Raw genomic sequence first — 27,816 nt, 5'->3', positions numbered from 1 at the left:
AAGGTATGGATTTAAACTAAAATAAATAAATAATATAATAATATACAACAACAGGATATTGTGTTGACTACATATCAGACTGTTACTACAGATAGTTAGGTATGGATTTAAACTAAAATAAATAAATAATATAATAATATACAACAACAGGATATTGTGTTGACTACATATCGGACTGTTACTACAGATAGTAAGGTATGGATTTAAACTAAAATAAATAAATAAATAATATAATAATATACAACAACAAGATATTGTGTTGACTACATATCAGACTGTTACTACAGATAGTAAGGTATGGATTTAAACTAAAGTAAATAAATAAATAAAACACTGATAGAAAGGTATGAAATAGTGCTCAGGAAAAACATATAATAAAACGACACTTTTCCAATTTTGTGATGGTGGCAATTCAGGTTTGATCCTAAGATAATAGAAATTACAGTTTTGATCTGATAAATATGGCAGTCCAGTGCCAAGGTAAGTGTTATCACAATAGAAGGACCACGGCAGTCCAGTGACAAGGTAAGTGTTATCACAATATAAGGACCACGGCAGTCCAGTGACAAGGTAAGTGTTATCACAATATAAGGACCACGGCAGTCCAGTGACAAGGTAGGTGTTATCACAATAGAAGGACCACGGCAGTCCAGTGACAAGGTAAGTGTTATCACAATAGAGGGACCACGGCAGTCCAGTGCCAAGGTAGGTGTCATACCTTTATTTTCGTGGGGGTCATGCAGATATATACACAACCTACTCAAATGTAGAGATTTACAGTAAGAAGTTGATTAGTTAATTAAAATTTATGCCTGAGCTCTAGAAAATGCCATTTAGTAGAACCTTTGCAGTGATTTTACTGGAAGAAGTGGGTTCAATATTTTTCTGTCATGATATGTGTACACAAGGTAGTATACTTATTTGCTCAGGTCAAGGGAAATGTATGTAAAAGGGAAAATGATATATTACAAATAGCATCATTTTAAGTGAATTAACCACTTTTTGGCCAATATAATATTACTAGTCTAAGATGTTCAGCTGTATATTTGTGTGTCAACTGCCATTGTGATTTCAGGTGGATGCCTTGATGAAGGCCCTGATTCAGCAGAGGAAGCAGGGGCGTAACCAGACCTTTAAAAATTGTACGCACAGATTTTTAAAATTCCCAGCACGTAAAGCAAAATGTAGACTAACGCAACAGATGAAGGACAGTGTAATCACGGCATATGTACCACACATCGCAGCTTAATTTCCATTAATAATAAAATTATCATTTAACTCAAAAATATTCTCGCGATTTAATGAAGTTTCAATGTTCTAATTAACCCAGAACGGTATATTTATTTAAAAGGAGGCTAACTGAAACATCAACTTTGGGCACTGAACGAACTGCAGGTTATGCTGCATTGTCTGCTTGTATCGAGCTAAATTCTGAATCATGTTGTGGCACTGTTGTTCGGAATGCCTAACTATCAAATTGGAAAAAAGCAGTCTATTCAGAATTCAGCATCTCGTTCCCTTCGCAAATTCAAAAGTCCCACCATATCATGTGACACCAGTTCTCCACGATCTTCATTGGTTACCCACATGCAGCCTCAAAGAATAGTCTATAAGATGAAATTCTTGACTTTACATGAACTATATATATATATATATATATATATATATATATATATATATGATAGAACTCCTTTGAAAACTCTTCTTTCCAGCGGTCAATTTTAACTGAAGTGAAACGATACCAAAAAGACTAAAAACATTTTGATACAGGAGTTTGGAGATTGCTGCACTTCTTTTGTGGTCCAATTTTATTAACATATCAAATGTGTCTTAACTCTTATCACTGTTTTGAAAAGAATTTAAATAACATTTTAATTAACTTTAATCTTTTAATATTAAATACCTTTATGTTAGTTTTTAATTTATCTTTGTGGTTTTAGTTTTTATTTGGTAGTGTAAGTAACACTGAGATGCACATGTAGCACGTTTTTAAAATGTATTATTATTATTATTATTATTATTATTATTATTATTTACGTAAATCGTTTGAAAATATTTGACAAGTACCAAAGTCCGGGTGAATTGGTAGTTGCAGGCTGGAAAGGTAATGAATGCTAAATCATTGACATTCCCCGCCTTAATATTGAGCAGAAAACAACATGTCCCTGTACAAAATCACAGACAGTCAGCGCCTGGGTTAATTAACTACTTCAGTTCTGCTATCTCATGTATCAAGAGCCTCGTGGTGCGGTGTACATCTCAGGTGACTCCAGCTATCAGGACGAGTGAGGTGTGTTCTCATGTACACCCAAGTCTACAGTTAGTGCAAAATTAAAGAATCATTGTTTGAAGGTATTTGGAAAGTTCCAAAACCCCGTAAAATAAGATGTTAGACATTAGTAGTGTCGGGCGGGTAAGGTAATAACTGCTTTATCATTGACATTCTCCTTTCCTTGTATTGAGCGGTAAACAACATCTCCTTGAACAAAATGTTATCGAAGTCCCTACTTAGAATAACTTTACAGACAATCAACGTCTGGTTTAATTAACTATCCCAGTTCTGCTATCTCTTGTATCAAGTGCCTCGTGGTGCAGTGTACATCTCAGGTGACTCCAGCTATCAGGACAAGTGAGGTGTGTTCTCACGTACACCCAAGCCTACATTTTGTGTTGACTTAAAAAACTATTGTTTGAAAGTATTTGGAAAGTTCCAAACCCACGTAAAATAAGATGTTATTCATTGGTAGTGTCGGGCGGGGAAGGTAATAACTGCTTAATTATTGACATTCTACTGTCTTTGCACTGAGCAGTAAACAATATGTCTCTGTACAAAATGTTATCAGAGTGCCTACTTACAAGAACTTCGCAGACAATCAGCGTCTGGGTTAATAAACTAGCCCAGTTCTGCTATCTCCTGTATCAAGAGCCTCGTGGTGCAGCGTACATCTCAGGTGACTCCGGCTATCAGTACGAGTGAGGTGTGATCTCATGTACACCCAAGTCTACAGTTAGTGCGGGTTTAAAGGGGCCATCTAAAATATGTTTAAACTAAGAATATAAACTTAATCGCAGTGTTTGAAATTAATCTTGATAATTGGCTATTACATTTACCTCTGTAAGTTCAAGTATAATTTTCACAAATTTATGGAGATGATTTATTTTTCAATATTAAAATAATAATGTGGAATTGGAAATTAGAATATCCTTTAAATAATGATTTCGATGATTGAACTGCGTGGCTTCTAAACATTTTTCACGAAACGGAAGGCTGAATTTAGCGCAAATCCATGGTTGATTGAACTAAGATATAAAAAAAGAAACTATATAAACACACGGTTACAGGATGTCGGGGAATGGGAGCTTGTCTGAAGAGCACATCGACCTATAAAAAAAAAAAAATCAAATTTGGCACTTAACTAATTTAACAGCGCTGCACTTGCCTATATCAATTACTATTGTCTCTTATCATGTTTACTAGATATGAATTATAGACACGTTAATATTTAATAAAATCAGGTGATTCTGTAACAGTCCATGGGTCCAAGGAGGGTGGTGAGAGGATAATACGGAAAATAAGAAGCTACCAGTAGTAAACCGCAACTAGATCTTTAGTTGATAACGATTTTTAAATGTTGTTGGTCATACAATCATGATACATGTATTATTCAGAAAAAAAAACGCGCACCAGATGCTCGATAAATCAGGAGAATATTGTTGATAAATGTTTATTGGCTGATTACAACTAAAGAAATATAGAACTGACTGGAATTTTCACAATTTCTCTTTCCAGATAATTTATTCAAAAACTTTCTCACAAATAAATGAGTACATGTAGTGACATAGTAAATATTACTCATATTAAAATGTCGTTTAGCTGCATTTTAGGCCGGTCTAAAGACAATGTAACTGACGTGATTTTATGGGTTACCCTTGCATCCCCCACCGTCCTTGGCAGAAAATATCATCACCTTGTCAGATGACGTGGTCTGATGTTCGTGTATATAACCCAGAAGTAGGTAGTTCAGTCCAGAGGCGTAACCAGACCTTTAAAAATTGTACGCACAGATTTTTAAAATTCCCAGCAAAATGTAGACTAACGCAAGAGATGAAGGACAGCGTAATTACAGCATATGTACCACACATCGCAGCTTAATTTCCATTAATAATAAAATCATTATTTAGTCAGAAATATTTTCGCAATTAAAAAAGTGTCAATATTCTTATTACCCAGAACGGTATATTTATTTAAAAGGAGGCTAGCTTCGCATATGTGGAACCCCCTTCGAATAATCCTGGATCCACCTCTGAGTTGATCTAACATACGGTTTCATTCACCTTACATGTGGATGCATGGCTCCCAAAAACAACCAATTGTACGACACGACAGAGCTCTGATACATCTAAGTTTAATTATTTGTTTGTAAAAATTGCCCATGTCAGCCTGTTAGTTTGGAGGGGTAAGCTGGGTCAAGTCCATGTCAAAATTCTTTGAAGCTTTGCAAGAGAAATTCTTCCTTTGTTTCTCTAACTCCTTCTTAAACCTGGTGTCCAGATTTTATCTAGTGCCTCCAGGGTTGCGGGAGCTGCTCTTTGAAAGAGGTAAAGGTAAAGGAAGTTTCAGTTAGATGGACGATTAAGATAGGACTTGTTAAGGTTACAGGCATTGTTTAACTCTGTTTGCAAGACGGGGGGGGGGGGGGGGGGGGGGGGGGGGGTCAGAATAATTGTGCCTATACAATTGATACAGAGGACTTGTACATACAGGTGACTTTAATAAGCAGAGGATTTTCTTTTATATTCCGTGAAAAATAAAATAATATCATGGTTGGCCAAAAAATTGTACGCACAGTGCATCCGTGCGTATGCCTAGTTACGCCCATGGGAAGGATGACCCAACCATCAAGAGTATTGTTGTCTCGCAATTCACTTCCTTCCTCACTGTCCTAGAGACTCCACTCAAGTAAGTTGGTGTGGGGCCAAAGTTGAATGTTTACATTTCTTTATCTTATTAAAATTATTAAAATTTATCAGACAAATATTGTCTATTTGCCTGTCATTTGTTTCAACTGTATAATGCAATGTACAATAAGGGTAATACTGCCTTGGTTCCAGATTTGTTCAGTTTGTAACCACTTTTCCTTTGGACCAGTAGATTCTCAGTTCCTGCTGCCCTTAGGGCCCAGTAGGATTATAATTTACAAACACTGTAATTACATAAAGAAATTTCACTTACATTTTTTCCCCCCACAGAGCTGCTGGGTTCAAGTTTGCTCGCCTTGATGGCACCATGACAGCTGCAAAGAGAACACAAGCCATTGAGCAGTTCTCTGACCTTGACCCTTGTGCCCCTACAATATTCCTCCTCTCACTGAAGGCTGGAGGTATGGGACTGAACCTTACTGCTGCCTCCAGGGTTTTCTTGATGGGTCCGGTAAGTTTTTTTTTTCTGATTTTTTCCCTTTTCTTTTCTTAATTTGTTTCCTCTGATTTTCAGATTTAACAAACACAGGAAGACAATACTTGCCACAAAACAAATTCAATTTAATTATTATTAGTTTTAAGGGATGTTTGCCATTCTTCATTAGCAGTACAACTAATATGTAAATACTTCAGCATGGCTTTTGTTAATATTTTCTGTTGTATTTGTAACTTGTTCAAAACATATTCATTAAGGATTTTAATTAAAATTAACATATATGTCATTGTAGCAGTATATCATTCAATTGCAATGGTACAAGTAGACTTTTTCAGTAGAATAATTTAGCTGACTGAATATGATAAAAACTTTGTAATAATTGGAATCCTGGTGTGACACGTAGTAATTCAGACACAAAACATTAAAAAGTTGGTTATTTCACAGTAGCCCACTCTCTTATTTATTTATTTATTTTTTATTTGGTTATTTGTGTATTTATTTATTTACTTATTTATTTATTTATTTATTTCCCCCCAGGCCTGGAACCCAGCATCCGAGGAGCAATGTTTTGACAGATGTCATCGTCTCGGGCAAACCAAGGATGTCATCATCACAAAGGTAAGAAAAATGCCACATTTACAACAGTGATCAACAGATCTCAGCAGATCAAATATGGCCGACTCACTTAAGAGGCTACATAATCCCCTTTTAGCACTGAATAGAGTCCCTATGGGAATTACACTCCAGGCATTCAAGTGAGTCAGCCATATGTGATCCATGGATCTGTTGGCCCTCTGTTATGAATGCGTCTAAAGCCAGTTACAATCAGGTATACACATGGATAGAACAACGTACGTTGTCTGTAAATGCCTTCAAGAATGACACAGAGCTATGTGTAACATTTACATTGTGTAATTCCTGAGGAATTACCTTGAGGTGTGGTATGAATTCCACCCAACTTTGTTAAATATTTACAGAGCTATATCCCTCTTAGATTATAGAAAGACACTGTGAAATTGGAGAGAGAGCCAAGGCTACCCCCTTGTGCTCAGAAGTAGAAAGGGTTGACAGAATATGGAAATATGCATATGTCAAATTTTTATGTTATAAAATAATTGCTGAATATTCTCAGAATCTTATAGAGTTGAGATTACACCATGGATTTAACAATTTTGATAAATAAGTTTATAAAGGAATATGTGAACTACAGCCAAAGTAGATCTGTCACAGCAGATAACAGTAACAGCATGGAGTCTAAGAATTTGTTTGATTCGTACGTTTCAGTACGTCGTGAAGGATTCTGTGGAAGAACACATGTTAGAACTGCAGGAGAAGAAACACAAACTGATGCAGGGAGCATTTGGAAAGAAACAGACGGCCAAGCAACGAAGAGAAACACGCATTGCGGATATCAAAACTTTGTTTTCATAGAACTGAAAACTTAAGACAGCCTTTCAAATTTGTCAAACAGAGCTGCAGAAAGTTTGGTTTTCTTGTATCTTAAGTTCTGATTTTTTAGGTGCATGGTCAAGGAAGAGAAAGAAGTTTGGAAAGAACAGTGCAAAAACATTTTTGTAATGATGCAATTTAGCCTTCAGGTATATGGTGCTTGAGATAAAATTTTAGTAGATTTAGATTATTTTTTCTATTATTTGAAACCACAAATTACTTTTAATCTCCAGTTGCAGTTTCTATTTTTTTTAAGTTTGTATTTTTGAGAACATTTTTAGGTACAGCTGATTCAGTTTGAGAGGTGCTTGGTTGGTGACACAAGTTTATAAGATATTTAAAAGTGGGTGACACACAAAGTGACAAATTGTTCTAACATATTTCTGCCTCAGATTATGTGGTGATATTAGATGAGATTCAATTATTTTATTTGTAGCAATATAAATTTTAAAATGTAGTACCAGTTACCCATCAGAAATATTCTAAAATACATAACAGCAAATAGATAAAGAAATTTGCAACATTTTAATACTGTTTTTTGTTGGAATCAAATCTCCTTTTACCCTTTTGAATTTAAGTCTGTCCAAAGTAATTTTAATTAAATTAAAACAAAACTGCTTCAGTTGATTCAGCATTTATAGACTTCTATTTACTTAAATACTTTTGGATAATAGTATTTTTGCCATTCATAAAACATTTAGTAAAGAGCATTTGGTTAATTTTTGAAGATATTAAAAATATTTTTGTCTAATTTGACTTGGTTAATTGAAATTTAGGACATTTTACAAGCAAATGATTTGTACCGTAACATGAAAAGTGGCATTGTAAAATAACTTCAGAAATGGATTAAAATATTTTGAACAACAGTGAACTTTTTTGGCTTTGTGATTATAATATTTAGTGCATTTCACTTTAATCAAAAACTTAATATCCTGTATATTTCAACAACCCTTTAGCACCATTGTATACAATAATTATTATCTTTTTCCATCTTTTCAATGAGTGTAAATTTTGCAGATAATAATTTCTTAAAATATGAATATTCCTATTGAGTGGTAACAGCAAAATAAGAAAGTGGGTTACACGAAAGTTCCAGTCTTTGCAGTAAAATGCCATATAGAAATATAATTGATAATTTTTGCCCACTGAAAAGATGGGGGTATTTAAAGTATCAGTGAGCGAGTGATGCCAATGTCAGAAGCAACAGTTCCAACATCAAAAAGGTTGTTTATTCAGCTTCAATCAAATATTTATTACAAATTACTAGACAAAATAACATTTTTTATCTTTGTCTCATTAGCTTTCCACTGAGAATCTGGAAGATAACTCTCACACACATCTTTTACTTTTGACTTCATTCAAGTACGTGTAAATACACGGTAGAATCCTAGCGCAGTCCCTCACCTTTGAACTCAAATAAACCATCATAATAAATCTTGTGCTCAAATAAGTTTTCAGCCTCAAAACTTTCGCAAATAAAATTTAATAATCTAGTAACCAATAGAATTATATATTACAAAAGTTAAAGCCATTTTACTTAAAATCATCCTTAATTAAATTTACCCAAACAGTAGTTATTTGATCATATCATATTCTGTTTATATAAAAAATACTCAATACCATTATATGAAAAAAATTGGATTAATAAAATATTAGTAAAATAAAAAATATAAAGTCAAATTACACATTATTTATTCACTCCAGTGAATACAACTAGATGTTAACATATATCAGTTGTATTCACAGGCAATGTACTTTATAATTAATACTCTTTCTGTCCTTTAAATATATATATCTGAAAAAATTAACAATGGTTACGTTATTTTAAGATAAAAATTTATGAATCCATTAAAATATGTTTAAGCATACATATATACTGTTTCTATTACTAAGTTGCCATTCAGTCAAAAATTAAGCACAAATAATCATCTGTATGTTGTATGAAGCAACAAAATATATTTTACTAAAACAAATGTTGATAATTTGTTTACCTATGTATCCCTCATACAATAAAACTATCAGTTAGACTACTCATCTTATTAGTAAGACTTAAGCATTTTCAGTTGATGATGTTAAATTTAACCCTTTAATATATATATCATCTGCTATTGACCAAGGATATTTACCATTATGATACTCACTTCCCATTTCTTTAACATTTTTATTATGTACAGACACAGATGTGTCTGTACATATTGCCATCACCTGCGTCTGTCGTCGCCGTCGCCGTCGCCGTCGCCGATCATGTCGCCGTCGCCGTCGCCGTGCACTTTCAGCGTTAACACCATAAGTGGAAGACAGTTTTACTTTTTGGTTTTATATTAACAGAGCTGACTAATATTCATAAAACGCAGGTCAAGTTCGAAAATCAGCATGATCGGGCCATTATTGAAGAATTTATGCTGTTTTTTCACTTTTTAGCATATATGCAACACTGTTAACACATTTCAAGGAAAACCGATAGACCTGTTGTCATGAAACTCACAGGAGTAATCAGTCTTACTAAAATGCAGGTCAAGTTCGAAAATCAGCATAATCAGGCCATTATTTTATAAGTTATGCTGTTTTTTCACATTTCCTCAGATTCAATTCTTAGGCATGTTAACAGTCTCATTATTTAACTAATAAGATTCGTAAAAGTGTTTGTTTGACATTTCCTGCATCTTTACAACATTGTTAGTTGATTATGTAAAAATGATGGTAAACTTGTCATCATGTATTGTAAAATAGAGTTTCAAAAATGGAAAAAAAAAACTCATATCATTGCAGTTTGTCAGATTCATTCATTCACTATGTTCAGAAACTCAGAATGGAGGAAATTGGACATTAAACACTGTTCTATTGATATTTTTCCCATCTCATCAATTTTCTAAGTTGATCATATAAAAATGGCAGTAAATTGTTAATTTTGTTATATGTTAAAAAATTGTTAAAAATGGAAAAAAAAACATTTCAGGACAGTGCTGTCTTGTCTACATTTTGGCATTTTGAAGGTATGACTTTGAAGTTCCTTGGGTCTGAAGACCTTTGCTAGGCACATTTTCTGAATATCCATGATACTAATATTTTATTATTAAAAATTGATGGTTATTATCCTGTTAAACATTATGTAATATTGCATCAAAATTTGAAGAAACCCCTATTTTTGGCACTGCTCCCATGATGACCATTTAAGGAAAACTTGTCATTACTGTTCTCAAACTTACAGGATAGAAACATGGGACATGAATAAAGCTTCAGTGGCCAATGCAGTCTGTTTGGTAAATTTTTCTGGCAGTTAAACTGTTTTTTTTTTTTTTTTTTTTTTTTTTTTTTTTTTTTTTTTGTGAAAATTTAATTTTTATCTATTGGCATTTTCAAGGTGTGACTTAAGAACCTCCACGAGCTTGAAGACCCATGCTAATCACATTTTCTGAAAATCCATGATACAGATCTTTAATATTAAAAACTGAGGGTCATTCTGCTGTTAAGCATTATGTAATATTGCATTAAAATAGAAGAAAACACAATTTTGGGTGCTGCTGCCATGATGACCATTATGGGAAAACCATGTTACTTATGATTGTCAAACTTTCAAAAAAGAAACTAAAGACTAAAATGCAGCCTGAGTTGGAAAAGCAGTCTAATTGGCTTCTTTTTCTGGAAGTTATACATTTTAGTAAAATATTCACTTTTATCATGTTGGCATATTTATTGTGGGACTCGAAGCTCCCATGGCCATAAAGCCAAATGGTAATCAAATTTTCTACATGCCCATGCTATTTATAGTCAATAATCAAAAATTGGTGATAATTATTCTGTAATTTATTATGTAATGTTACATCAAAATTGACAAAAATCTTTTTGCACTGCTACTACAAACATTATGAAAAGAGACTGTATTACTTATTATTATTTTCAACTTACAAGTATGATTTGTAGGATTGGCATGCAGTTCAAATAAGAAAGCCAGCTCAAATGGGTTATCATTTATTATTGAATTTAAGCAGTTTTATGTGAAATTTTCATTTTTCTCATTCTGGCATTTTCAAAGTGTGAACTTAAACTTCCATGGGCCTGAAGCCTTACGCTTGTTACACATTTCACTTACATTGGTATTACCTGTTGAGCATAATTAAAATTTGATGTTGAATTTGCAGTTAAGCATAATGTACTTTTGCATCAGAATTGACAGTAGCCTATTTTGTGCATTGTTATTGTCTGCTTTTTGTCTGTACATTTGACAGCTTTGCTGCCTTGTTTCTTTTGCAAACAAAAAAATAATGAAATGTATATATATAAAGACATACAGGTGAAGATACATGTAAAGATATATAGATAAATTATAAAAACATGCTTGTTATTACATTAATTAGTTTATTAAGTTCTTAACAATAAATTTGCAATTAATTAATTATATTTGTAAACATTGTTTAATAGTGTAACAAGTTATAAGTTGTAAAAAAAACTAAATCTACATAATTCTTTAACATGACATTTAAACAAACAATATGGCATAGACAAATACCTAATTAAATTTTACTAAATGTAATATATATATTACAAACAAAAGCTAGGCACAACAAAACAAGCACAGAAATAAACCTTATCATTGATGCCCATGTTATTAATAGAAGATATTATTTTAATAATTTAATAATTAAAATTCAAAATTGGTAATTATACAGTTAATCATTTTGTAATATTGCATCAAAATTGACAAAAAACTACCCATGCATTGTCATCACAAATGTTATGATAAAAAAGAAAACTGTTACTTATAATTTTATAACTTACAAGAATGATTTAGGATTGACATACGTGATTATCATTTATAATTGAATCAATGCAATTTTTTTTTTCTTTTTTTTAATTTTTTTGAAATTGTCATTTTTCTTATTGTGGCATTTTCTAAGTGTTAACGTGAACTCTCATGGGCCTGAAGCCTTATGCTTTTACTTTCATTGGTATTACCTGTTGGGCATAATTAAATTATGATGTTGACTTTGCAGTTAAGCGTAATGTACATATTATTGCATCAGAATTGACATTATTCTATTTTGTGCATTATTCTTTTCTGTTTTTTGTCTGTAAATTTGACAGCTTTACTGCCTTGTTTGCTCTGTGTTTTTTCATTTGGATTCTTTGTTATCTTGTATACAACATTATTTGAAATATGTCAGAAAAGTGCATATTGTTCAGTTTCTTAGCATTTTAAGGAATGTCATTTTTCCAAGTATTGGAATACTTTCACTTTCCCATACCATTGAGCCACAACCAGATCTCCATCCTGGTTGATGGTACATCCCCATGGGAATTCTAGTCCATCAGCTTCAGTTGCTATGTACTGGATGAACTTCCCATCTGGGGATACAAGGTGTATGCAGTGGCTATCACAGTCTGTAACCAGTATGTTGTCATATGCATCAACACAGACACCAAAGGGTTGACCTAACTTGTTATCAGGTCCTGTGTACTGATACAGTGGGTCACCAGATGGGGTTAGGATGTGAAGTTTGTTTGGTGATAGATCACTGATAACAAGGCACCCATTGCTCATATATGCCACTTTATATGGATTACTGAACAACTGCTCCCCATCTTTGTTCTTTATCACATCAGTTAAAGTTATTTTCCCTTTGATATCAATACTGAACACACTCGCAGACTTTTCTTTGTAACCCTGTGCCACAGCAATCTTAGTACAGCTGTTATTGAGAGCCACACCACATGGGTCAGTGACATCTACAGTTTGCTGTACTTCCCACTGTGGTGACAGGATGAACAGTTTGTTATTGTATGTATCAGATAGAACCATCCTTCCATCAGGGAAGTGACAGATCCCTACTGGACATCCTAGCTGTGTGTCTGAGACACTTGTGATCTCTTGTCTTGATGTACCATCTGAACTACAAACCTTGACCTTGTTCTTCCAACCATGGGTAGTAACATACTCCCTGTTTGGACTCACTGAAATGTCCACTGTCAACCCACAGCCAGTGTCAAACTCCAGCATACATTCAGCCTGTGGTTTGAACTTGGGCAAAGCTGACTGTCTAGATATCTGCACAACCCCCAGGCCAGCCCCACTGGATATCTCTTGGTCCACTTCTGTGTTGGTGGTGAGTGTGAGTTTAAGTTCCTCTGGAATATCATCCACAGCTGAAGTGGACTGTAGCTCATCTAGTCTCTGTCCAAGTTGGTGTTGTAACATGAGGACATCTATGGGGGCACCATGTTGAAAGATGTTCTTTACTACATCTGTTGTGGTTTTGATAGAGGAGCAAGTGGCACTGCAGTTTTTGCGTGAAATTTGTAAATTATTTCTGTGAGTGCTGGTGGTTTGATGAAGCTCCTGTAGTAAGGTTTTCTCTCGTTGATCTACCAGTTGATGCAGATGAGTTGCACGAGCTTTGATCTCCTGCTGAACAAAGCTTTCATTTTCTCTTAGTTCGGCCAATGTTTTATCAATTTTAGCTAACTTTCTTTCACCAGTTGCAAGTTTTCTCTGCATACCAAGAGATTTGGTCTGAAGTTTTGGTTTTACAATCTCTGCAGCTTTTTCAAGGGAGATAAGTTTGTGACCATCATGGTGTAAATCTTTGCAATCACGACAAATGGGGACATTGCAATCTGAACAAAAGTATCGTATCATCTCACCTTTGTGCTCTGTGCAGATAATCTTCTGCTGCTCTTGGATTTCTTTTTGATACTCACTGCTGTGAAGTTGTTGAAAAGTGAGTACCCTGTGATCTTTAGTGAGTGTGGTAGCACAGTGAAATGAAGAACACTTCTCACATAGGTAGTCATGGCAGGTGATGCATTTTGAAGTAGCCACTGTTTCAGTTTGGGACAACAAAACACAAGATCTGCACTTTTTCTTATGTGTTGACTGAAGTACAGTGTCCTGCAAACTTTCAATGTAGAAATTGTGAGTGAAGCCCTCAAGTCCATCTTTAGGAACTTCAGTCTCTTTCTGACACACAGGACATTGGAATTTACTTCCTGGTGTTGAGTTTGAAATGTAAGTCTTCAGACAACCTTTACAAAATGTATGCCTACATGGTAAATCTGTCGGGTCTTTGTACTCCTCAAGGCATAATGGACAGCTGACAAAATATTCAGTTATTTTGGCTCGTAGGCTTTCTTCTCCATCTCTGTCATCGCGAGCTGTAGCCATCTTGGGGGCGTGTAGCGAACTGTTCTATGTAGAGCAGTTATCTCTTTTCAGCAGTAAACTGGTGGGAGAGAATGGACTATGAACGTGTGTTCAGCAGAGTTATAACGATTATCTTATCAGTGGCCCAGTTGCCATCTCGTCTGAGCCCACAGCAGTTTGTTTTTGCATTTCACTATGTATTATGAATTAAGAATGTGTTTAGTTTTATTTTCACCAGTGAAGATGTTAGGCTCTGGAGTAGGTAGTCAGTTCATGTTGATGGATTCAGTGAGAGCTGTAACTACAGTGTAGATATCTTGTAGTGAAGACACAGGTATGGTAGGGCTTGCCCTTATCTTCTGAAGTCTCTACTTGGACTGTAAACACAACTCACACCATCTCTAGGTGCGCTGTCATGGATGTTTACTAACAGGGGCGGATTTAGGCAGTATTCTGGGTCTTCCCGAAGACGGTCAGGTTTTCAAGTTTTCATTGACGGGTATCCAATTTTTCATGTTGGAAGACGGTCAAAATTAGAGGGTGAATCAACAAAGATAATTTGGCAGACTGTCAGAAAATAGCTCAGGGTCAGCCTCTGACTAATGTACCTGAAATGGTCTAAATCTGTAATTTCATATCACTAATGATCTTACATGGTCTTAATTGTAATAGAAATTCTGTGGGTCCCCTGTTCTGAATGCGTACAAAGCCAGTTCCAATCAGGTTTACACAGGGATAGATGTACACAGGGATAGGTATACACAGGGATAGATGTACACAGGGATAGGTGTACACAGGGATAGATATACACAGGGATAGGTATACACAGGGATAGATGTACACAGGGATAGGTGTACACAGGGATAGGTGTACACAGGGATAGGTGTACACAGGGATAGGTATACACAGGGATAGATATACACAGGGATAGGTGTACACAGGGATAGGTATACACAGGGATAGGTGTACACAGGGATAGGTGTACACAGGGATAGATGTACACAGGGATAGGTGTACACAGGGATAGGTGTACGCAGGGATGGGTGTACACAGGGATGGGTGTACGCAGGGATGGGTGTACACAGGGATAGGTGTACACAGGGATAGAAAAACGTAATCTGTAAATACGTGCAAGAATGACACAGAGCTTGGTAGCATTGTATTGACAATGCACAGACACAAGCTTTTTCCGTGAAAACAAAGAATTCCTGCCCTGAGTGTCAGAGTCACTGTGAATCCAGAGTCAACAGTGACTCTGTAGAACAGTGACAGTGTATGATTTCAGTCAATCAAAAAGAACTGCCCCACAGCGAATCTGCAGTTGAATGTCATTAGACCAAAATGACACGTTAAACAGATTTAATTATGCCTTATTTAATTTTCTTTAATGTTTTTAAGATGTAAAGTGAAAAATAAATTGTTTCTAAAAGAAAAAGACATATCCTATGTTTTTAGTATTTTTTGCTTATCAAAGAACATTTGCTCCTGAAGATTTAAACACAATACATGTGCTTGCCGTGTGCCAAGTTTGACAGCTACACTGTATGCCCGACACCACTATAAGGCATTGGCATTGGCTAGACCAAAATCAGTTTTTAAAACAGAATATTGCTTGTGTTGTGGTGCAGATCTTCGGCTGCAGAATATTCTTAGTTAAAACTTCAAACTCCGCATCAGCCACTTTACTTCTTGTCTCGTCTGCATGAGATAACATCAGCGCAAGGCGGGAAATCCAGCTTCAGGTGGCAGAGAACTGTGACATACAAAACTTGTGATTTCCAAATATGGAAGCTCCAAGCAGATACAGATGTGACGTACGAGACTTAAGACTTCCAAATATGGAGGGGCCCCAGGCAGACTTTTGCCGAAGAACGCCTCCAAGTTGCCAGTATTCACTAGAGTCAGTTTTGCTGATATGGGTTATATATGAAATCAAGATCAAGCTGGCAAAACTGAAATCTAGAACCTAGGGTAGGAATTTCTCATTTTGTAATTCAATTCTGATGGTTCTTGAGATTCATCAAAATCTTTCATGATAAAAGTTCAGAGGTTTTTTAAAACCCTAGCTTTTTTTCTGATGTGTAATTCCTGAGGAAGGACCTGGAGGAGTGGTATGAATTCCACCCTACTTAGTATGTTAAATATTTATAACAAGAGATTCATACCAAAACATGAAAGGTAATGTTGTACAAGAACTCCAGAAATGGATTAAAATACTTTGAACAGCATTGTACTATTTGGCTTCATAATCATGATATTTAGTGTATTTCACTTACATCAAGAACTTAATTTCCTGGAAATTTCAACGACACTTTACCACTACTGTATACAGTAATTATTCCATAACTTTTCAATGAGGGTAAAAATGTAAATTTTACATATACTGTATTTTTAAGTCATGATATTTTTAAAATTTGGACATTCCTATTGAGTGGTGCAAGCAAAATTAAGAAGTGGGCTACTTAAAAGTTGTATTTTATGCAGTAAAATGCTATATAGAATATTATTGTGATTATAAAGCTATGCATTTCAAAGATTGATTATTTTCTGCCACTGAAAAGATAAAAGTAGTTACTATAATATCTGCTTCCAAATCTTGATTAAATTTTGCTCAACACCCCATTTAGAGCTGTGTGTCTAACATTCGAGGTCTAGAAATAAAAGGTTCACTTTCATCTCAATAGATAGTTCAGGCAAATGAATGAATGACGTATTTTTTAGAAGGATTGTATCCTTTTTATTACATTTTGGAAATGTTATTCAGAGATCACATGAATAATAAATTGGTCTGACCATAACACTTGAAGATACACACATGGTTCCTATAAAAGCAAACTCGATTTCAATTTGAGGAGTTTTAACTAGCATAACTTAACGGGTACCAGAAGCATACATAATGAATCAATTGCAAACTGACATGGGTGAAAGTTGACAGGGTTATGCTGGATTACAGCATTTTCAGTCTTCATTTTGATTTTTTATTTTTATATGGTCTAAATGTAATGAGAGATTGCAAGCTACATTCATTCTCAGGATTTTCAGCTTTTACAACTTTCAGCCATGTATTGACTTACCCTCTCCCCTCCCCAAACCCAAGCCCCTCCAACCCCACCCCAGTTCATTATCTATCCAACCTATAATGCAGTCAGTAGCTTTTCCTGAAATCACATTGGTGACCACACGGCAAAACTATACAGTTTCCAATGCCAGTATTCCAGCTGGTTTCAAGCTTTGGACTACCCAAGGAGCCTTGCTTTAACTGCTCCTGTAGTTTGGACAAAATCTGGTTCGTTCCATTTTAATCTTGTGTAAACACCCCCTTTGGTCCACTTTATGAAGTGTAACTCCAGTTTATACATACTTTTCAAAAATAAATATTATTCAGGGACCCTGCTTCACAAAGAGCCTCAAGTCAATTTTGGGGCGAAAATCATAGCTGTCTACTGTCACTTTTCCAAATCAATGCCTCTTACCTCATGCAACAAACTGCTTTTATTTAACTAAGCCTATTGCACAAACTGTAAAACCCCCGACTAAGGTTCTTACTCATTGTGGTGATAACAGCTCACGTTAAGATGCCAAATACATTCATTATGGGGGCAATCATTCTAAAAAACTCTTAGGCTCCATTCAGAATAGAGGACAAACTAGTCCAAGGGTAAAATATGGCCGCCCCACTTGAATAGTTCCCCATGGGGAATCTATTCAGTGTCTATTAGTGGACTGGAGGGCAAGCTTTTAAGTGGGTCACCATATTTGAACCTGGAATTATTAGTCCCCTATCTGGGGTAGCGCTAGCAATTTTTTTCGCTTAGCCAAATCACCACTTTTTTGTCAGTTTGTTAAACAAATGGCTTTAATTTGACTAAAATTAGTCAAATCAAGACCTTTTTGTTTAGCCAATTTAAGTCAGTTTTAGCATTTGGCTAAATTGGCGAGTATTAGCGCTATAGCCTATTCTAATTGGGGGCTTAGACCAATACTGCAGAAAGTCATCTACATGTAGTCTGCTATCCAGTATTAGCTGGCTAAACTTAGCCCATGAACTTTGAGCTCTTTGTGGAACATGTGCTTAGTATTCAAAGCTTCTGAAGCACAGTCATCATACATACAATATTGATAACAGTGATCCTTTCATCAAATTAAAGGAGAACAATGAGAAAATACTCCACATGGCTTTCCATGTGCCAAACACCTATCTGTTACATACAAAAATACATTCAGTCTTAGTCACGTTGCTTTTAGCTAGATAGTAAATATTTAGTACAAATAACAGCAATAAATTCATTGGTCTTTCTTTCTTAATTTCCAGCTTCCTCATTTAATTGGCAGTACCAAAAATCAATTTTACATAAAAATAAATCCTGCAAAATGTATTCTTTGAATTTACACAATGTAAAAACAATACCTAACAGATGAAATTTCAAGAAGAATTCATTATGAAAAGTATGTCACCAATATCTTATTTAACCTTTTCAAAAATGATGCAATGAAATAAGAAATAGTCATCTTTCATGAACTTATGGCCTACGAGCTCTGGCTCTAAGAACTACCATTCTTCGTCCCAATAACAGTCCAAGACCCAGAGTAACCAGTGTTGTCGTGGAAACAGCAACAGGAACACTGGGAAGGTAACGATATTTGGCAGGAATCTGGTAACTCATGTCCTGATAGATAAAATATTTGTATTAGGATTATGCATGACATATGGATGTAAAGACTTTCTGTAGGCCAAATATATATATATAGAGACAGAGTGAGAGATGTTATTGGCATAAATAATCTGCACTGTGGAAGTTAAATGTTGTACTTATATCATTTTTTTTGTCTATATCAGTCCCACTATCCACATTCATTTAAATCACTAAAACCAAACAATAATTACAAAAAAACAACTTTTTATATATAAATTTATTGTTATTCTACCACTGCTTGTCACATTTTAATACAAAATATTTTCTTCTGTCAACAAATAATGATAAAACCAAAACAAAACATATGACAAACGCTTCCACTAATGTAATACACCTTCCAATAATACGCTAATTACTCCATCTTTTCAAATACTGTATTTTCTAGGTCATAACTTCTTAAAATTAGAACATTCCTACTGAGTGGTTGCAACAAAACAAAGAGCAGGCTACTCTATAGTTCTATTCTATGCAGTAAACACACCCCAAATGCTATCTAGAAATATAATTTTGAGATTATTAAATTATGTATGAGAAAGTTTGATAAATTTTGCCCAATGTAATAACCAGCCGGTTGGTTATACACTTTTTTAAGAGTTGCTTTTCACCAGTAAGACAACTGAGACAGGCAGCTGTAGTTTTCTGCTACGTGATTTATTCAATCGACTGTACAACTCGAGTCTCTCTTATGTGTCAGAGACTTGAGTTGTACAGTCAATTGAATAAATCATGTAGCAGAAAACTATACCTGCCTGTCTAACCAGTGTATATCCAACCAGCTGGTTATTACACCATTGAAAACACTGAGTCTATACTGTACCTTTTTAGCATCTGGATCTTCAACATCAGAAAGAGGCAGTCTCCCCATAGCATTCAGCACCTAGAAAATGATGCACACAAAGCCTTTCAGAATCTTAAAATAAATTAATCTAAAAATCCAATTATCCCATGATTAGGAGGCTTGTGTCAAAGGTTTGTCAATTGTAAGCTATTTCTTTAAGCTTTAGTGAGTAACAATTATTTTGGAACCAAAATGGGATTGCTTTTTAAACCTGTTCAATCTTTCACTGTCATAATTAGTGCCTTGCTTTTTAGTATTTTATCAAAGTATGCTAGATCATTTGTGTTTAGGTAAACATTATGTAATGGTTTGGAGAACTTTTTCAGCTCAGTTTCAAAGCTAAGTCATATTTTTTTCTCTTCTCAAACTGTTTGCCTTTGCATATAAAAAAAGAAGACAATTATAAATTGTTGCTCTTCTTAAATATTTTTTGTAAAATTTGCAGGGAAAAAATGGTAAAATATGGAAGTGTAAACACTTTGCAGAGGGGGGGGGGGACTTTGAAACAGCTAGATATATAACAAAAGGATCAAGTAGAAATCAGCTATTTGAGACATTTCTGTCAAAATATTTTTTTTTACCAATTTGAAGGTCTCTGAGAGTTAATAAACTACAAATGTGGACCAAATTAAGGCATGTATATTTTATGTATTGCTTCATCTACTTCAATCCTTTAGACATTTTTTCACCTTTTTGGAAGACTTTTTTTTTTGCATTTTTTAAAACAATTTGTATGTTCAGTCTGGAACTGCCTGTATCTTACTTGTCTTGCGGCTCTCTGGCCTGACCTGACAGCGCCTTCAAGGCCAGCTGTACCTGGAGCTGCCGTTTCTGCTCCACCAAAATAACACCTGCCAACTGGCTCTCGGAGAAGACTGAAAATAATATTTTAGAGCATTAATTTTTTTTAAATATATATATATATATATATATATATATATATATAACATCATGGAACAACAGTTTCTGTCCCATAATAAAAACACCTTCCCACTGGTTCACAGGAAGACTGAAAAGTCTTTATTCATTTTTTTCTTTTTTTATAACACTGTCAAATCATAACTCCTTCCTGATTTTTCATAGAATCACAATATATTTTCTCAGGCTATCACAGCCAATGTCATAAGGGACATACATACTCATACATCAAGGTCAAAGGTCATGTAAATCTGTAACTAAAAGAAAAACTCTCAAATTTTAACTCTTTTTCATCAAACTGTGTTTATAATAATACAGGAATGAGACTGACATCTAGTGAAAAAGAAGGAAAAAATATGGCATGGGGTCCAGGGGGGGGTTGACAAGGCCAATATTTATATTTCTGACTCTGAAAAAAAATCTTATCTCCGATAACATCAAATATTATAGTGATAAAGTGATAAAAGTGGAATGTATTGAAATGAGAGAGGGAGAGAGAAAGAGAGATATTGGTGGAGAGTTACTAACTTTTTGTACTTGGTCAATACCCCAGGTGGATATGCATGACTGAAACCACCCAATGAAAATGCCTCTGACATCCAGTCCACCTCTTCATAGCCTGAAGGCTGGAAAACAAATATTTCATCATCATCTGTGACTTGAGATCACAAAATATGCATTCTTTATAATTCTTTATTAATTTTCATTTTACTGTAACTTAAAAACTGAATAAATAGATCCAAAGTTGAATTAAACACCTAACACCTTTTAGGAACTTCATGCATCTATATAAAACATCTTCTAAAATATTTTCCATACATTTTGAAAATTCACACACTGATAAAATGCAAATTTGATATATTCAATGTGATATCAACGCAAAAAAAAAAAGTTTATCGTAAGATGTATTACATAACAAAACATCCATGATATGGAAAACTTTATATCAGAAATACAGATACTGAAGCACATCGGCAAATGACAGCGTACCGTTAAAGCATCCTGGGAGTTGAAAATCTTGGCGAGACTTTTACACTGCTGGCTTATTTTCTCTTCTCTCCCCAACTGTGCTAGGTTTCTGGCTTTATCACCAACCAAGAAACTAAAACAGGATGACAGATGTTTCATTTCTTCTTTGTTTTTAACAAAGTGATCAGAATATATAAAGACAAACACTAGATGCAAACTGAGTGTTTATTTTTTAGCAAGGAGACACCAGGTTCCATTTTAACAATAATCACAATAATAATGTCCCCGACAGCAAGAATGAACTAACAGCCTCCCTCCCTAGAGGGCAGCACTCCACAAGATGGTAGCATATACATGGTGGGCCAACAGTTGTAAGAGTGCTATTTTCCATTAATAGCCACCAACTCAAGGCTTTTCCAAGCGAACTGTCAAGTTGTCATTCAGACAGCCACGGGCATTACCAGATGGACAATATGTTCAAAGACAGCTGGACGGCTTATGTTGTTTTTTTTTTGCTGGAAAATGACGACTTAGACTCCCTAAAATTGTGTAAAAAATTACAGGTGATACTTTTGGACAGCATATACCCCAAATCCTGAGAAAAGCCCTGCACAGACTACATGCTACCTGGGATTTTTATACCTGACAAGTCCATAGCTCTTGGCTCCTGGATAACAGTCATCTAACACCCATGAGACTGGCTCATTTTTGTCTTCAACCAGAGTGAACCCATTATAACCTGGAAGTTAATTAATCACATTTTCATCAAATCCTTTAAAAAAATTATACAAGTTAAATATTCAATCAACATTATGCCTGAAATGCAAAAGGAAGATTGCACTTTGAGTAAGCAGATCATTTATAGCTGTCAATAGCTGTATATATCACTTGTTAGGCAGCTACGTACATACAATTTGTTTAACAATAACTTTATAATGCTATTCAAAGACATTTTGGTTCAGTATAGATTTTACTTTTTGTTATTTATTTTTTTTTTTTTTTATTGAAGAATTTCAAGTTTGAAACATTTAAGAGACCATTCCCACAGATATTTAGATCGATCAATCCCCCTGGGGTGTCTCACTAGATAACTGTCAGCTTAACAGGGTAATTAACTGGAAGCTGACAGCAATTTAACATGAACCCCCAGGTAGTTAGGTCAATCCAGATGGATCGAATTAAATATGTGGGAACCCAGTCTAAGCTTCAAAACTGTAAAAAAATGGAGATCTGAGATTACGCACTTAGTAAAATATAAGGTCAATGAGACAACAATGCAGCCATACTAAATAATAACAGCACTTCCAATCCTTACCTTTTTCTTGCCAGAATGGCTGATTGTATGTTAGTTTACACTTAATGGCGGCTCCCATGGGTAGCCTCTGTAAAAGCTGTGTTCGGAGCGGTGGCAGTGGGGGGTCAAAGGTCATCTTCAATTGCATCACAGCAGGGGTAGTCAGAATCATGTAGTCGGCCTGAAATGTACCACGGTTCTTTACAACATAGTCACTGATTTTTTTTTTTTTTTTTTTTTTTTTTTTTGCAGTTTTCAAAAAAAAAGTTTTTACTTCATATAACAGCTAGGTTAAACCTATTGACTTAAGACTTCACATGGACTCTGAAATTTGTACAAAAAAGTGTTAATTGGTTGACCTCAAAAATTCATATTTAAAATTCATTTATTACAATTTGGGGGGGGGGGGGTTAACGTGTTGATTTTACATGCAGTGATGTAACATTTTTAAACACTGATAGCAAATTAGGTGGAAAAATCCAAAATGTACAACAAAAGTGAATTAAGTGAGAGAGTGTACCTTAAAAGTTTTTCCATCTTCTGTCGTCACCTCAATGCTGTCCCCTTGCTGTGCCACTCGCTGGACATTTTTCTTCAACTGCACTTTATCTAAAATTTGCTCATATTTCAGTTTTTTAAACATATTTATTCTCATAAAAGGTTAAATATTAGTTACAGTATAAATAAAGGTGGCAAGTCGCCGAAGCGTTTTACACTCACCTTAAAAATATGAAGTCATAAAATTGGATAATGAAAAAATAAAAAAAAAATATTCAAGGAAAATACTAGTAATGTACATATTTCAGTTCATCCAGTACGTTTATTAGCTTTCTCTTCTGAAATTAACTTTAGATCAATGGTATGGAATACAAATAGGAATTTAACTTAAATAAGAAGCTTGAAACTTTTACAGATTATGAACAGTTTCTTGTAGGGATTTTTTAAAATGTTTTTAACTGCATTTCCCAGACTGAAGATTTTATATAACATCTACAGATTATCAAAAAAAAGGAAATCCTCCAAAAGGAAGAGCATCTTGACTTATCCTAACAAATTCATTTAGAATTTGAAATAGACAATTTGTGCAAAAAAGAAAAAAAAATCTGTTTTATAACTTTCAATGGACTCGTAATTCACACCTCTAATCAGAATTACTCTCATCTTGCCATACCTCCGAGCTCTTGCGCCATCTTTTGAGTAATTTGCCCAATTCCTCCAGCATACACTGTGAGACCTCCACCACCAGAAGAGTACGCCTCTCTTGTGTTCCCCATGCTTTTAACCTACAAAAAAAAACATAAATAAATACATAATAATAATAATTAATAAAAATAAAAAATAAACAGAAAATCACTTGTACTAAGTTGGACAAGTAGTACTGACAAAAACCAAATTGGGAGTCCAAAGCCCAGGACAGAAAACATGGACTGGAAGAGGCATGCTGATTTTTTGGGAATGTCATATTTTTGTCACCAAGATGACAGTAATTTTTTAAAGTTTTGTATGTTCAAGTTCAGGGGGAGATAACATTCTACTCACTGATTTCTGAGGTAACATCATGATATTGTCACCATAATGATGCTTATTTTTTAAGGCTATTTTGTACACATATCTCACCTTCCAGACAAAGGCCAGAAATGAAATTTCGCAGGGCTCCACCGCCGCCTTGGTCACACAGTACACCTGGAGAAAGTCGCGCGCCTCCCTGAAATATTCATAACAGACAGCACTGAGACTGACGTGTGGCAAAAAGTCCGAAAATATGGTGTGGCAGATCTGCATGGATTTCAAAAATGATAAAAAGTAGGAAATCTGATGATAGTGAGAAAAATCTCATTACAGAATACAGAATAACATTTCATTCATGCTCAGAAAAGAAAGAGTACTTTATTCTAAGATATTTATACAGCAGGGAAGGAAGGAGGAAGTGGAAAAGAGAGAGAGAGAGAGAGCTCTCACTGTGTCCATGTGTTGGCTTTTATCCATTCTTCCAGAGTCATTTTATCCAGTGTCTCTGCTCCTTTGAAATTCCAGGGCTTATCTATCTGCATCTGATAAAAAAGAAAAATGTCAGTTTCATTACTTACTTTTTTTAATGATTCATTGTGTTAATTAATATGTAAAAGGACATGCTACTTTGATTTCTCTACTTTACAGTAAATAATAAATACCACAGTTCATTAAAACTTACATTGGGAGCTACATCAAAAGTTCAATGAATGAATGAACGAATGAATGAACGAATGAATGAAAGGCAGAGTAAATGAGTGAGTAGGCAATCTGACAAAAACACAACGAAACAAATTATTGATGGACTGGGAGAAGGGGCTAATAAATTAACAAGTTAAAAAGAAATCAAAATTACCATGTTGCAGTATCTCTGAATTTCTACCAAGGAATGGTTGACATCCAGGCCTGCCAAAGGGTTCGCAAAAAGCTTCACACGATCATCAAAAGATTTGGCCTCTCCCTGATAAAATAAATAAATTAAATGAACTATGTATTTCAAAATGAATCAATATTTCCATAATAATACATCAAACTAGTTACCAAAAAAAAAATAAACATCTTCAAAGTTACCTGTTAGATAAAGATAACAAAATACCTAACCACACTGTGAATAAAATAATCTTTTTTACTTAAATACCTCACTCACATTTTTGTAGTATATTTTCTTCCCTTCCGAATTGGTGCTGACAGCTTTCACGCCAAACTCAGTGGCCAGTTTATGAAGTTCTGTGAATATAAACGGAACAACATACGCCCCTCCCATGTCACTGCCCCGCTGAAAGAAAAAAAGTTTTTTTAGTTCTTCAGTAAAGCAGCATTCTCAACCAGCTGTTCCACAAACTAACTAGTCTGCAGATCAAATATGGCACATACCTGATAATGGATTCTCGCCTCTCTACGTGTCGGCCCAGCAGAGGTGGAGCAATTGAATCTCAGCACGCTTTCAAGTGAGTTGCGCCATGTTTGATTCAGAGACTAGTTAGTCTGCAGATCAACTGGTTGTAAACACAGCCTTGTATATAAAAAACTTTCTATAGCAAAATATTATAAAAACATTGACTTAGTAAAAACAATACACTCAATTTCTCAATTTGTATGGGCAATATACAGAGTGCATGGTAATAACTCGTTCTTTTCACTGGGGGGGGGAATTGTGAATTTTATACAGATCCTGTATTTTTTAAGTCATAATTTCTTAAAATAAGAGCATTCCTATTAAAGCACTACAAATTCTATACAAAAATATTTTTAATGATTTTTTAAATGATGAACTGGGGTATCTGAAAGTTTGATATTTTATGCCCATTGAAAAGATCGAGTGATTATCGTATTAAGTTTTGGCCACTGTAAGGTAAGTGATGCAACCTTCTCAAGTCACATACTGTACATCTTAAGGATTCAAGGGGTGACTATCAGATAACATGACACCAGACTTTACCTCAGTTGTATAAGCTCGTCCTCCCACTCTGTCTCTTCCCTCTAGCACCACAACATCCACGCCTGCCTCGTTCAGTGTCCTTGCGGCGGACAACCCTGGAATAAATGCAGTTATACAATCTTCAGACAAGATACTGAAATAGGTGGTTTACATATAGTTTTATTACATACATTAATTACATGTTATACACCAAATTCAAAACACCTAATTCGATTATCACTGAACTCTTCTTCAGTCAAGTCATATTTGTGTTGTGCCTAAGTAATTTACAATGAGATCTGGACAAATGAAACAAATTCTTCCAAGGTGAGATGCATTTGCACAGCCTTAAAACAATACTAATGCAATGCTAGATATCATGGCACTTGCTGTCAACATTTCTTAAATTTAATTTGTTTAATATGAATGAACTGGTTAACCCAAAGTTTTGCAGGGATGTGTAAATATTCATATTCTTTTTTTCTTTAGACCTTGAGGTTAGTGACTGGCCGGGGTAGACCCATGCAGGCTCATGACATTAGCTTGGTGGTGTGGCACTTCAGTATCATGAGGTTACCAAAGTACTGTTACATGTAGTCTGTGTGATTGCACTAAGATGGGGGCCGTAGCAATAGTCCGAAGGTTCATTGGTCCGAATATTCAAGTGCTATAGAACTTTCGGACCAATGAACCCTCGAACAAAAAATCGCTGAAAACGTTACCACTTTTCGGACCAATGAACCTTCGGACTATCGAGACGCCCCCCTAAGATGTATACTATAGAAGCACATGCAATTAGAGTAATAATTAAAATACATAACAGGCATTATTTGCAGATACTGAACAAAGTAAACAAAAACGCCTGGAGCATGGTTATTCATGCTTGTCTAGGTACCGCAGGAGTGCCAGCATTCTAATCTTTATCTTTCCTCTCTAGTAAATACACGTACATGTTTATCAGTATCATTATCAACATTTTATTTTCAGCTTCTCTTTCAATGTCTTACCGCTAAGTCCAGCCCCAACAACAATCACGTTCGGCTTTTTGCCCACCATCTTCTTCTGTCTGTGAGAGACTTTACTTTATCTTGAAGAGTGGCGTATTTTGACAAAGCCTTGACCTAGAAATAAATATATATTTTTTTAGAATTTAGACGGGTGACTCCGCCATTCATAGTGTACGTGAGGACACGCAGGAATACTGTAGGCGTAACAGGCCTTCACAATCCTTCGTTAAAGAACATATATTGGTAGATGACCTCTCTACGTTTATCGGCAGAGGAAAAGAAAAGAAGCAGCTGTTAAATTAATGTGCAAAGTGCTAACCTAGAAGATTTTATGGAAATTTACTGCATGCTCATCTACCGCTAGAGGGCACCCGCCGGTGTTTTTCGCCTTTGATTTCGTTTCAAGACATTTTATTTATTTTTTAATTCAGCAACAGATTTGGTCAGTAAAAGCACAAACATGCAATACTGCTCACATACAGAAAATTCCACATCGATGATCGTAAATAATGTGCACATTTTACATATAACGAACATTTTATGCCCCTTTCCCACCTGCTTTTCTTGACTAACCTACTTATTCGGTCAAGGTCACACACTGTCGGAGCAGAAATTAGGCCAAACACAGTTTGGGTGAGTGAAACTGGGTCGACTAGTTTCTGGCAG

The 27,816-nt window shown here is 35.0% G+C and overlaps 3 protein-coding genes across 4 annotated transcripts; 1 reads left to right on the top strand and 2 right to left on the bottom strand.

Moving 5' to 3' along the window:
- Window positions 1–467: 467 nt before the first annotated feature.
- Window positions 468–7,731, top strand: LOC106158577 (DNA-dependent ATPase/E3 ubiquitin-protein ligase HLTF-like). The gene is made up of 6 exons (XM_086996559.1): window positions 468–480; window positions 1,076–1,114; window positions 4,887–4,960; window positions 5,251–5,431; window positions 5,954–6,034; window positions 6,701–7,731. Exons 2-6 carry the CDS (start codon window positions 1,088–1,090, stop codon window positions 6,845–6,847), a joined length of 510 nt encoding a protein of 169 aa, XP_086852685.1. The 5' UTR covers window positions 468–480; window positions 1,076–1,087; the 3' UTR covers window positions 6,848–7,731.
- Window positions 7,732–11,939: 4,208 nt separating this feature from the next.
- LOC106158576 (E3 ubiquitin-protein ligase TRIM56-like) lies at window positions 11,940–14,194 on the bottom strand. The gene has a single exon (XM_013534630.2). The coding sequence runs from the start codon at window positions 14,022–14,024 to the stop codon at window positions 12,069–12,071; it is 1,956 nt and encodes a 651-aa protein (XP_013390084.2). The 5' UTR covers window positions 14,025–14,194; the 3' UTR covers window positions 11,940–12,068.
- A 2,520-nt stretch (window positions 14,195–16,714) lies between these two features.
- On the bottom strand, window positions 16,715–27,550 carry LOC106158573 (amine oxidase [flavin-containing]-like). 2 transcript variants are annotated; one of them, XM_086996550.1, is made up of 16 exons: window positions 27,470–27,550; window positions 27,151–27,264; window positions 26,165–26,259; window positions 25,373–25,501; window positions 25,082–25,186; window positions 24,676–24,767; window positions 24,334–24,421; window positions 23,888–23,999; window positions 23,237–23,325; window positions 22,738–22,897; window positions 22,065–22,161; window positions 21,444–21,555; window positions 20,982–21,079; window positions 20,299–20,410; window positions 19,515–19,574; window positions 16,715–18,670 (listed from the first exon to the last, which is right to left on the bottom strand). In XM_086996550.1, the coding sequence occupies exons 2-16, from the start codon at window positions 27,197–27,199 to the stop codon at window positions 18,524–18,526; spliced, it is 1,545 nt and encodes a 514-aa protein (XP_086852676.1). In that variant the 5' UTR covers window positions 27,200–27,264; window positions 27,470–27,550; the 3' UTR covers window positions 16,715–18,523. The 2 variants fall into 2 exon arrangements, with proteins under 2 accessions (XP_086852676.1, XP_086852677.1); XM_086996551.1 differs by lacking the exon at window positions 27,470–27,550 and having other exon boundaries at window positions 27,151–27,366.
- Between the last annotated feature and the right edge of the window lie 266 nt (window positions 27,551–27,816).

The sequence above is a fragment of the Lingula anatina genome, chromosome 10 (genome assembly GCF_051362555.1).
Source record: "Lingula anatina isolate TDL-2025a chromosome 10, LinAna3.0, whole genome shotgun sequence".
NCBI classification, from domain to species: Eukaryota; Metazoa; Brachiopoda; class Lingulata; order Lingulida; family Lingulidae; genus Lingula; species Lingula anatina.
The sequence above is the reverse complement of the archived record's forward strand: the minus strand, read 5'-3'. Positions and strand labels throughout refer to the sequence as shown.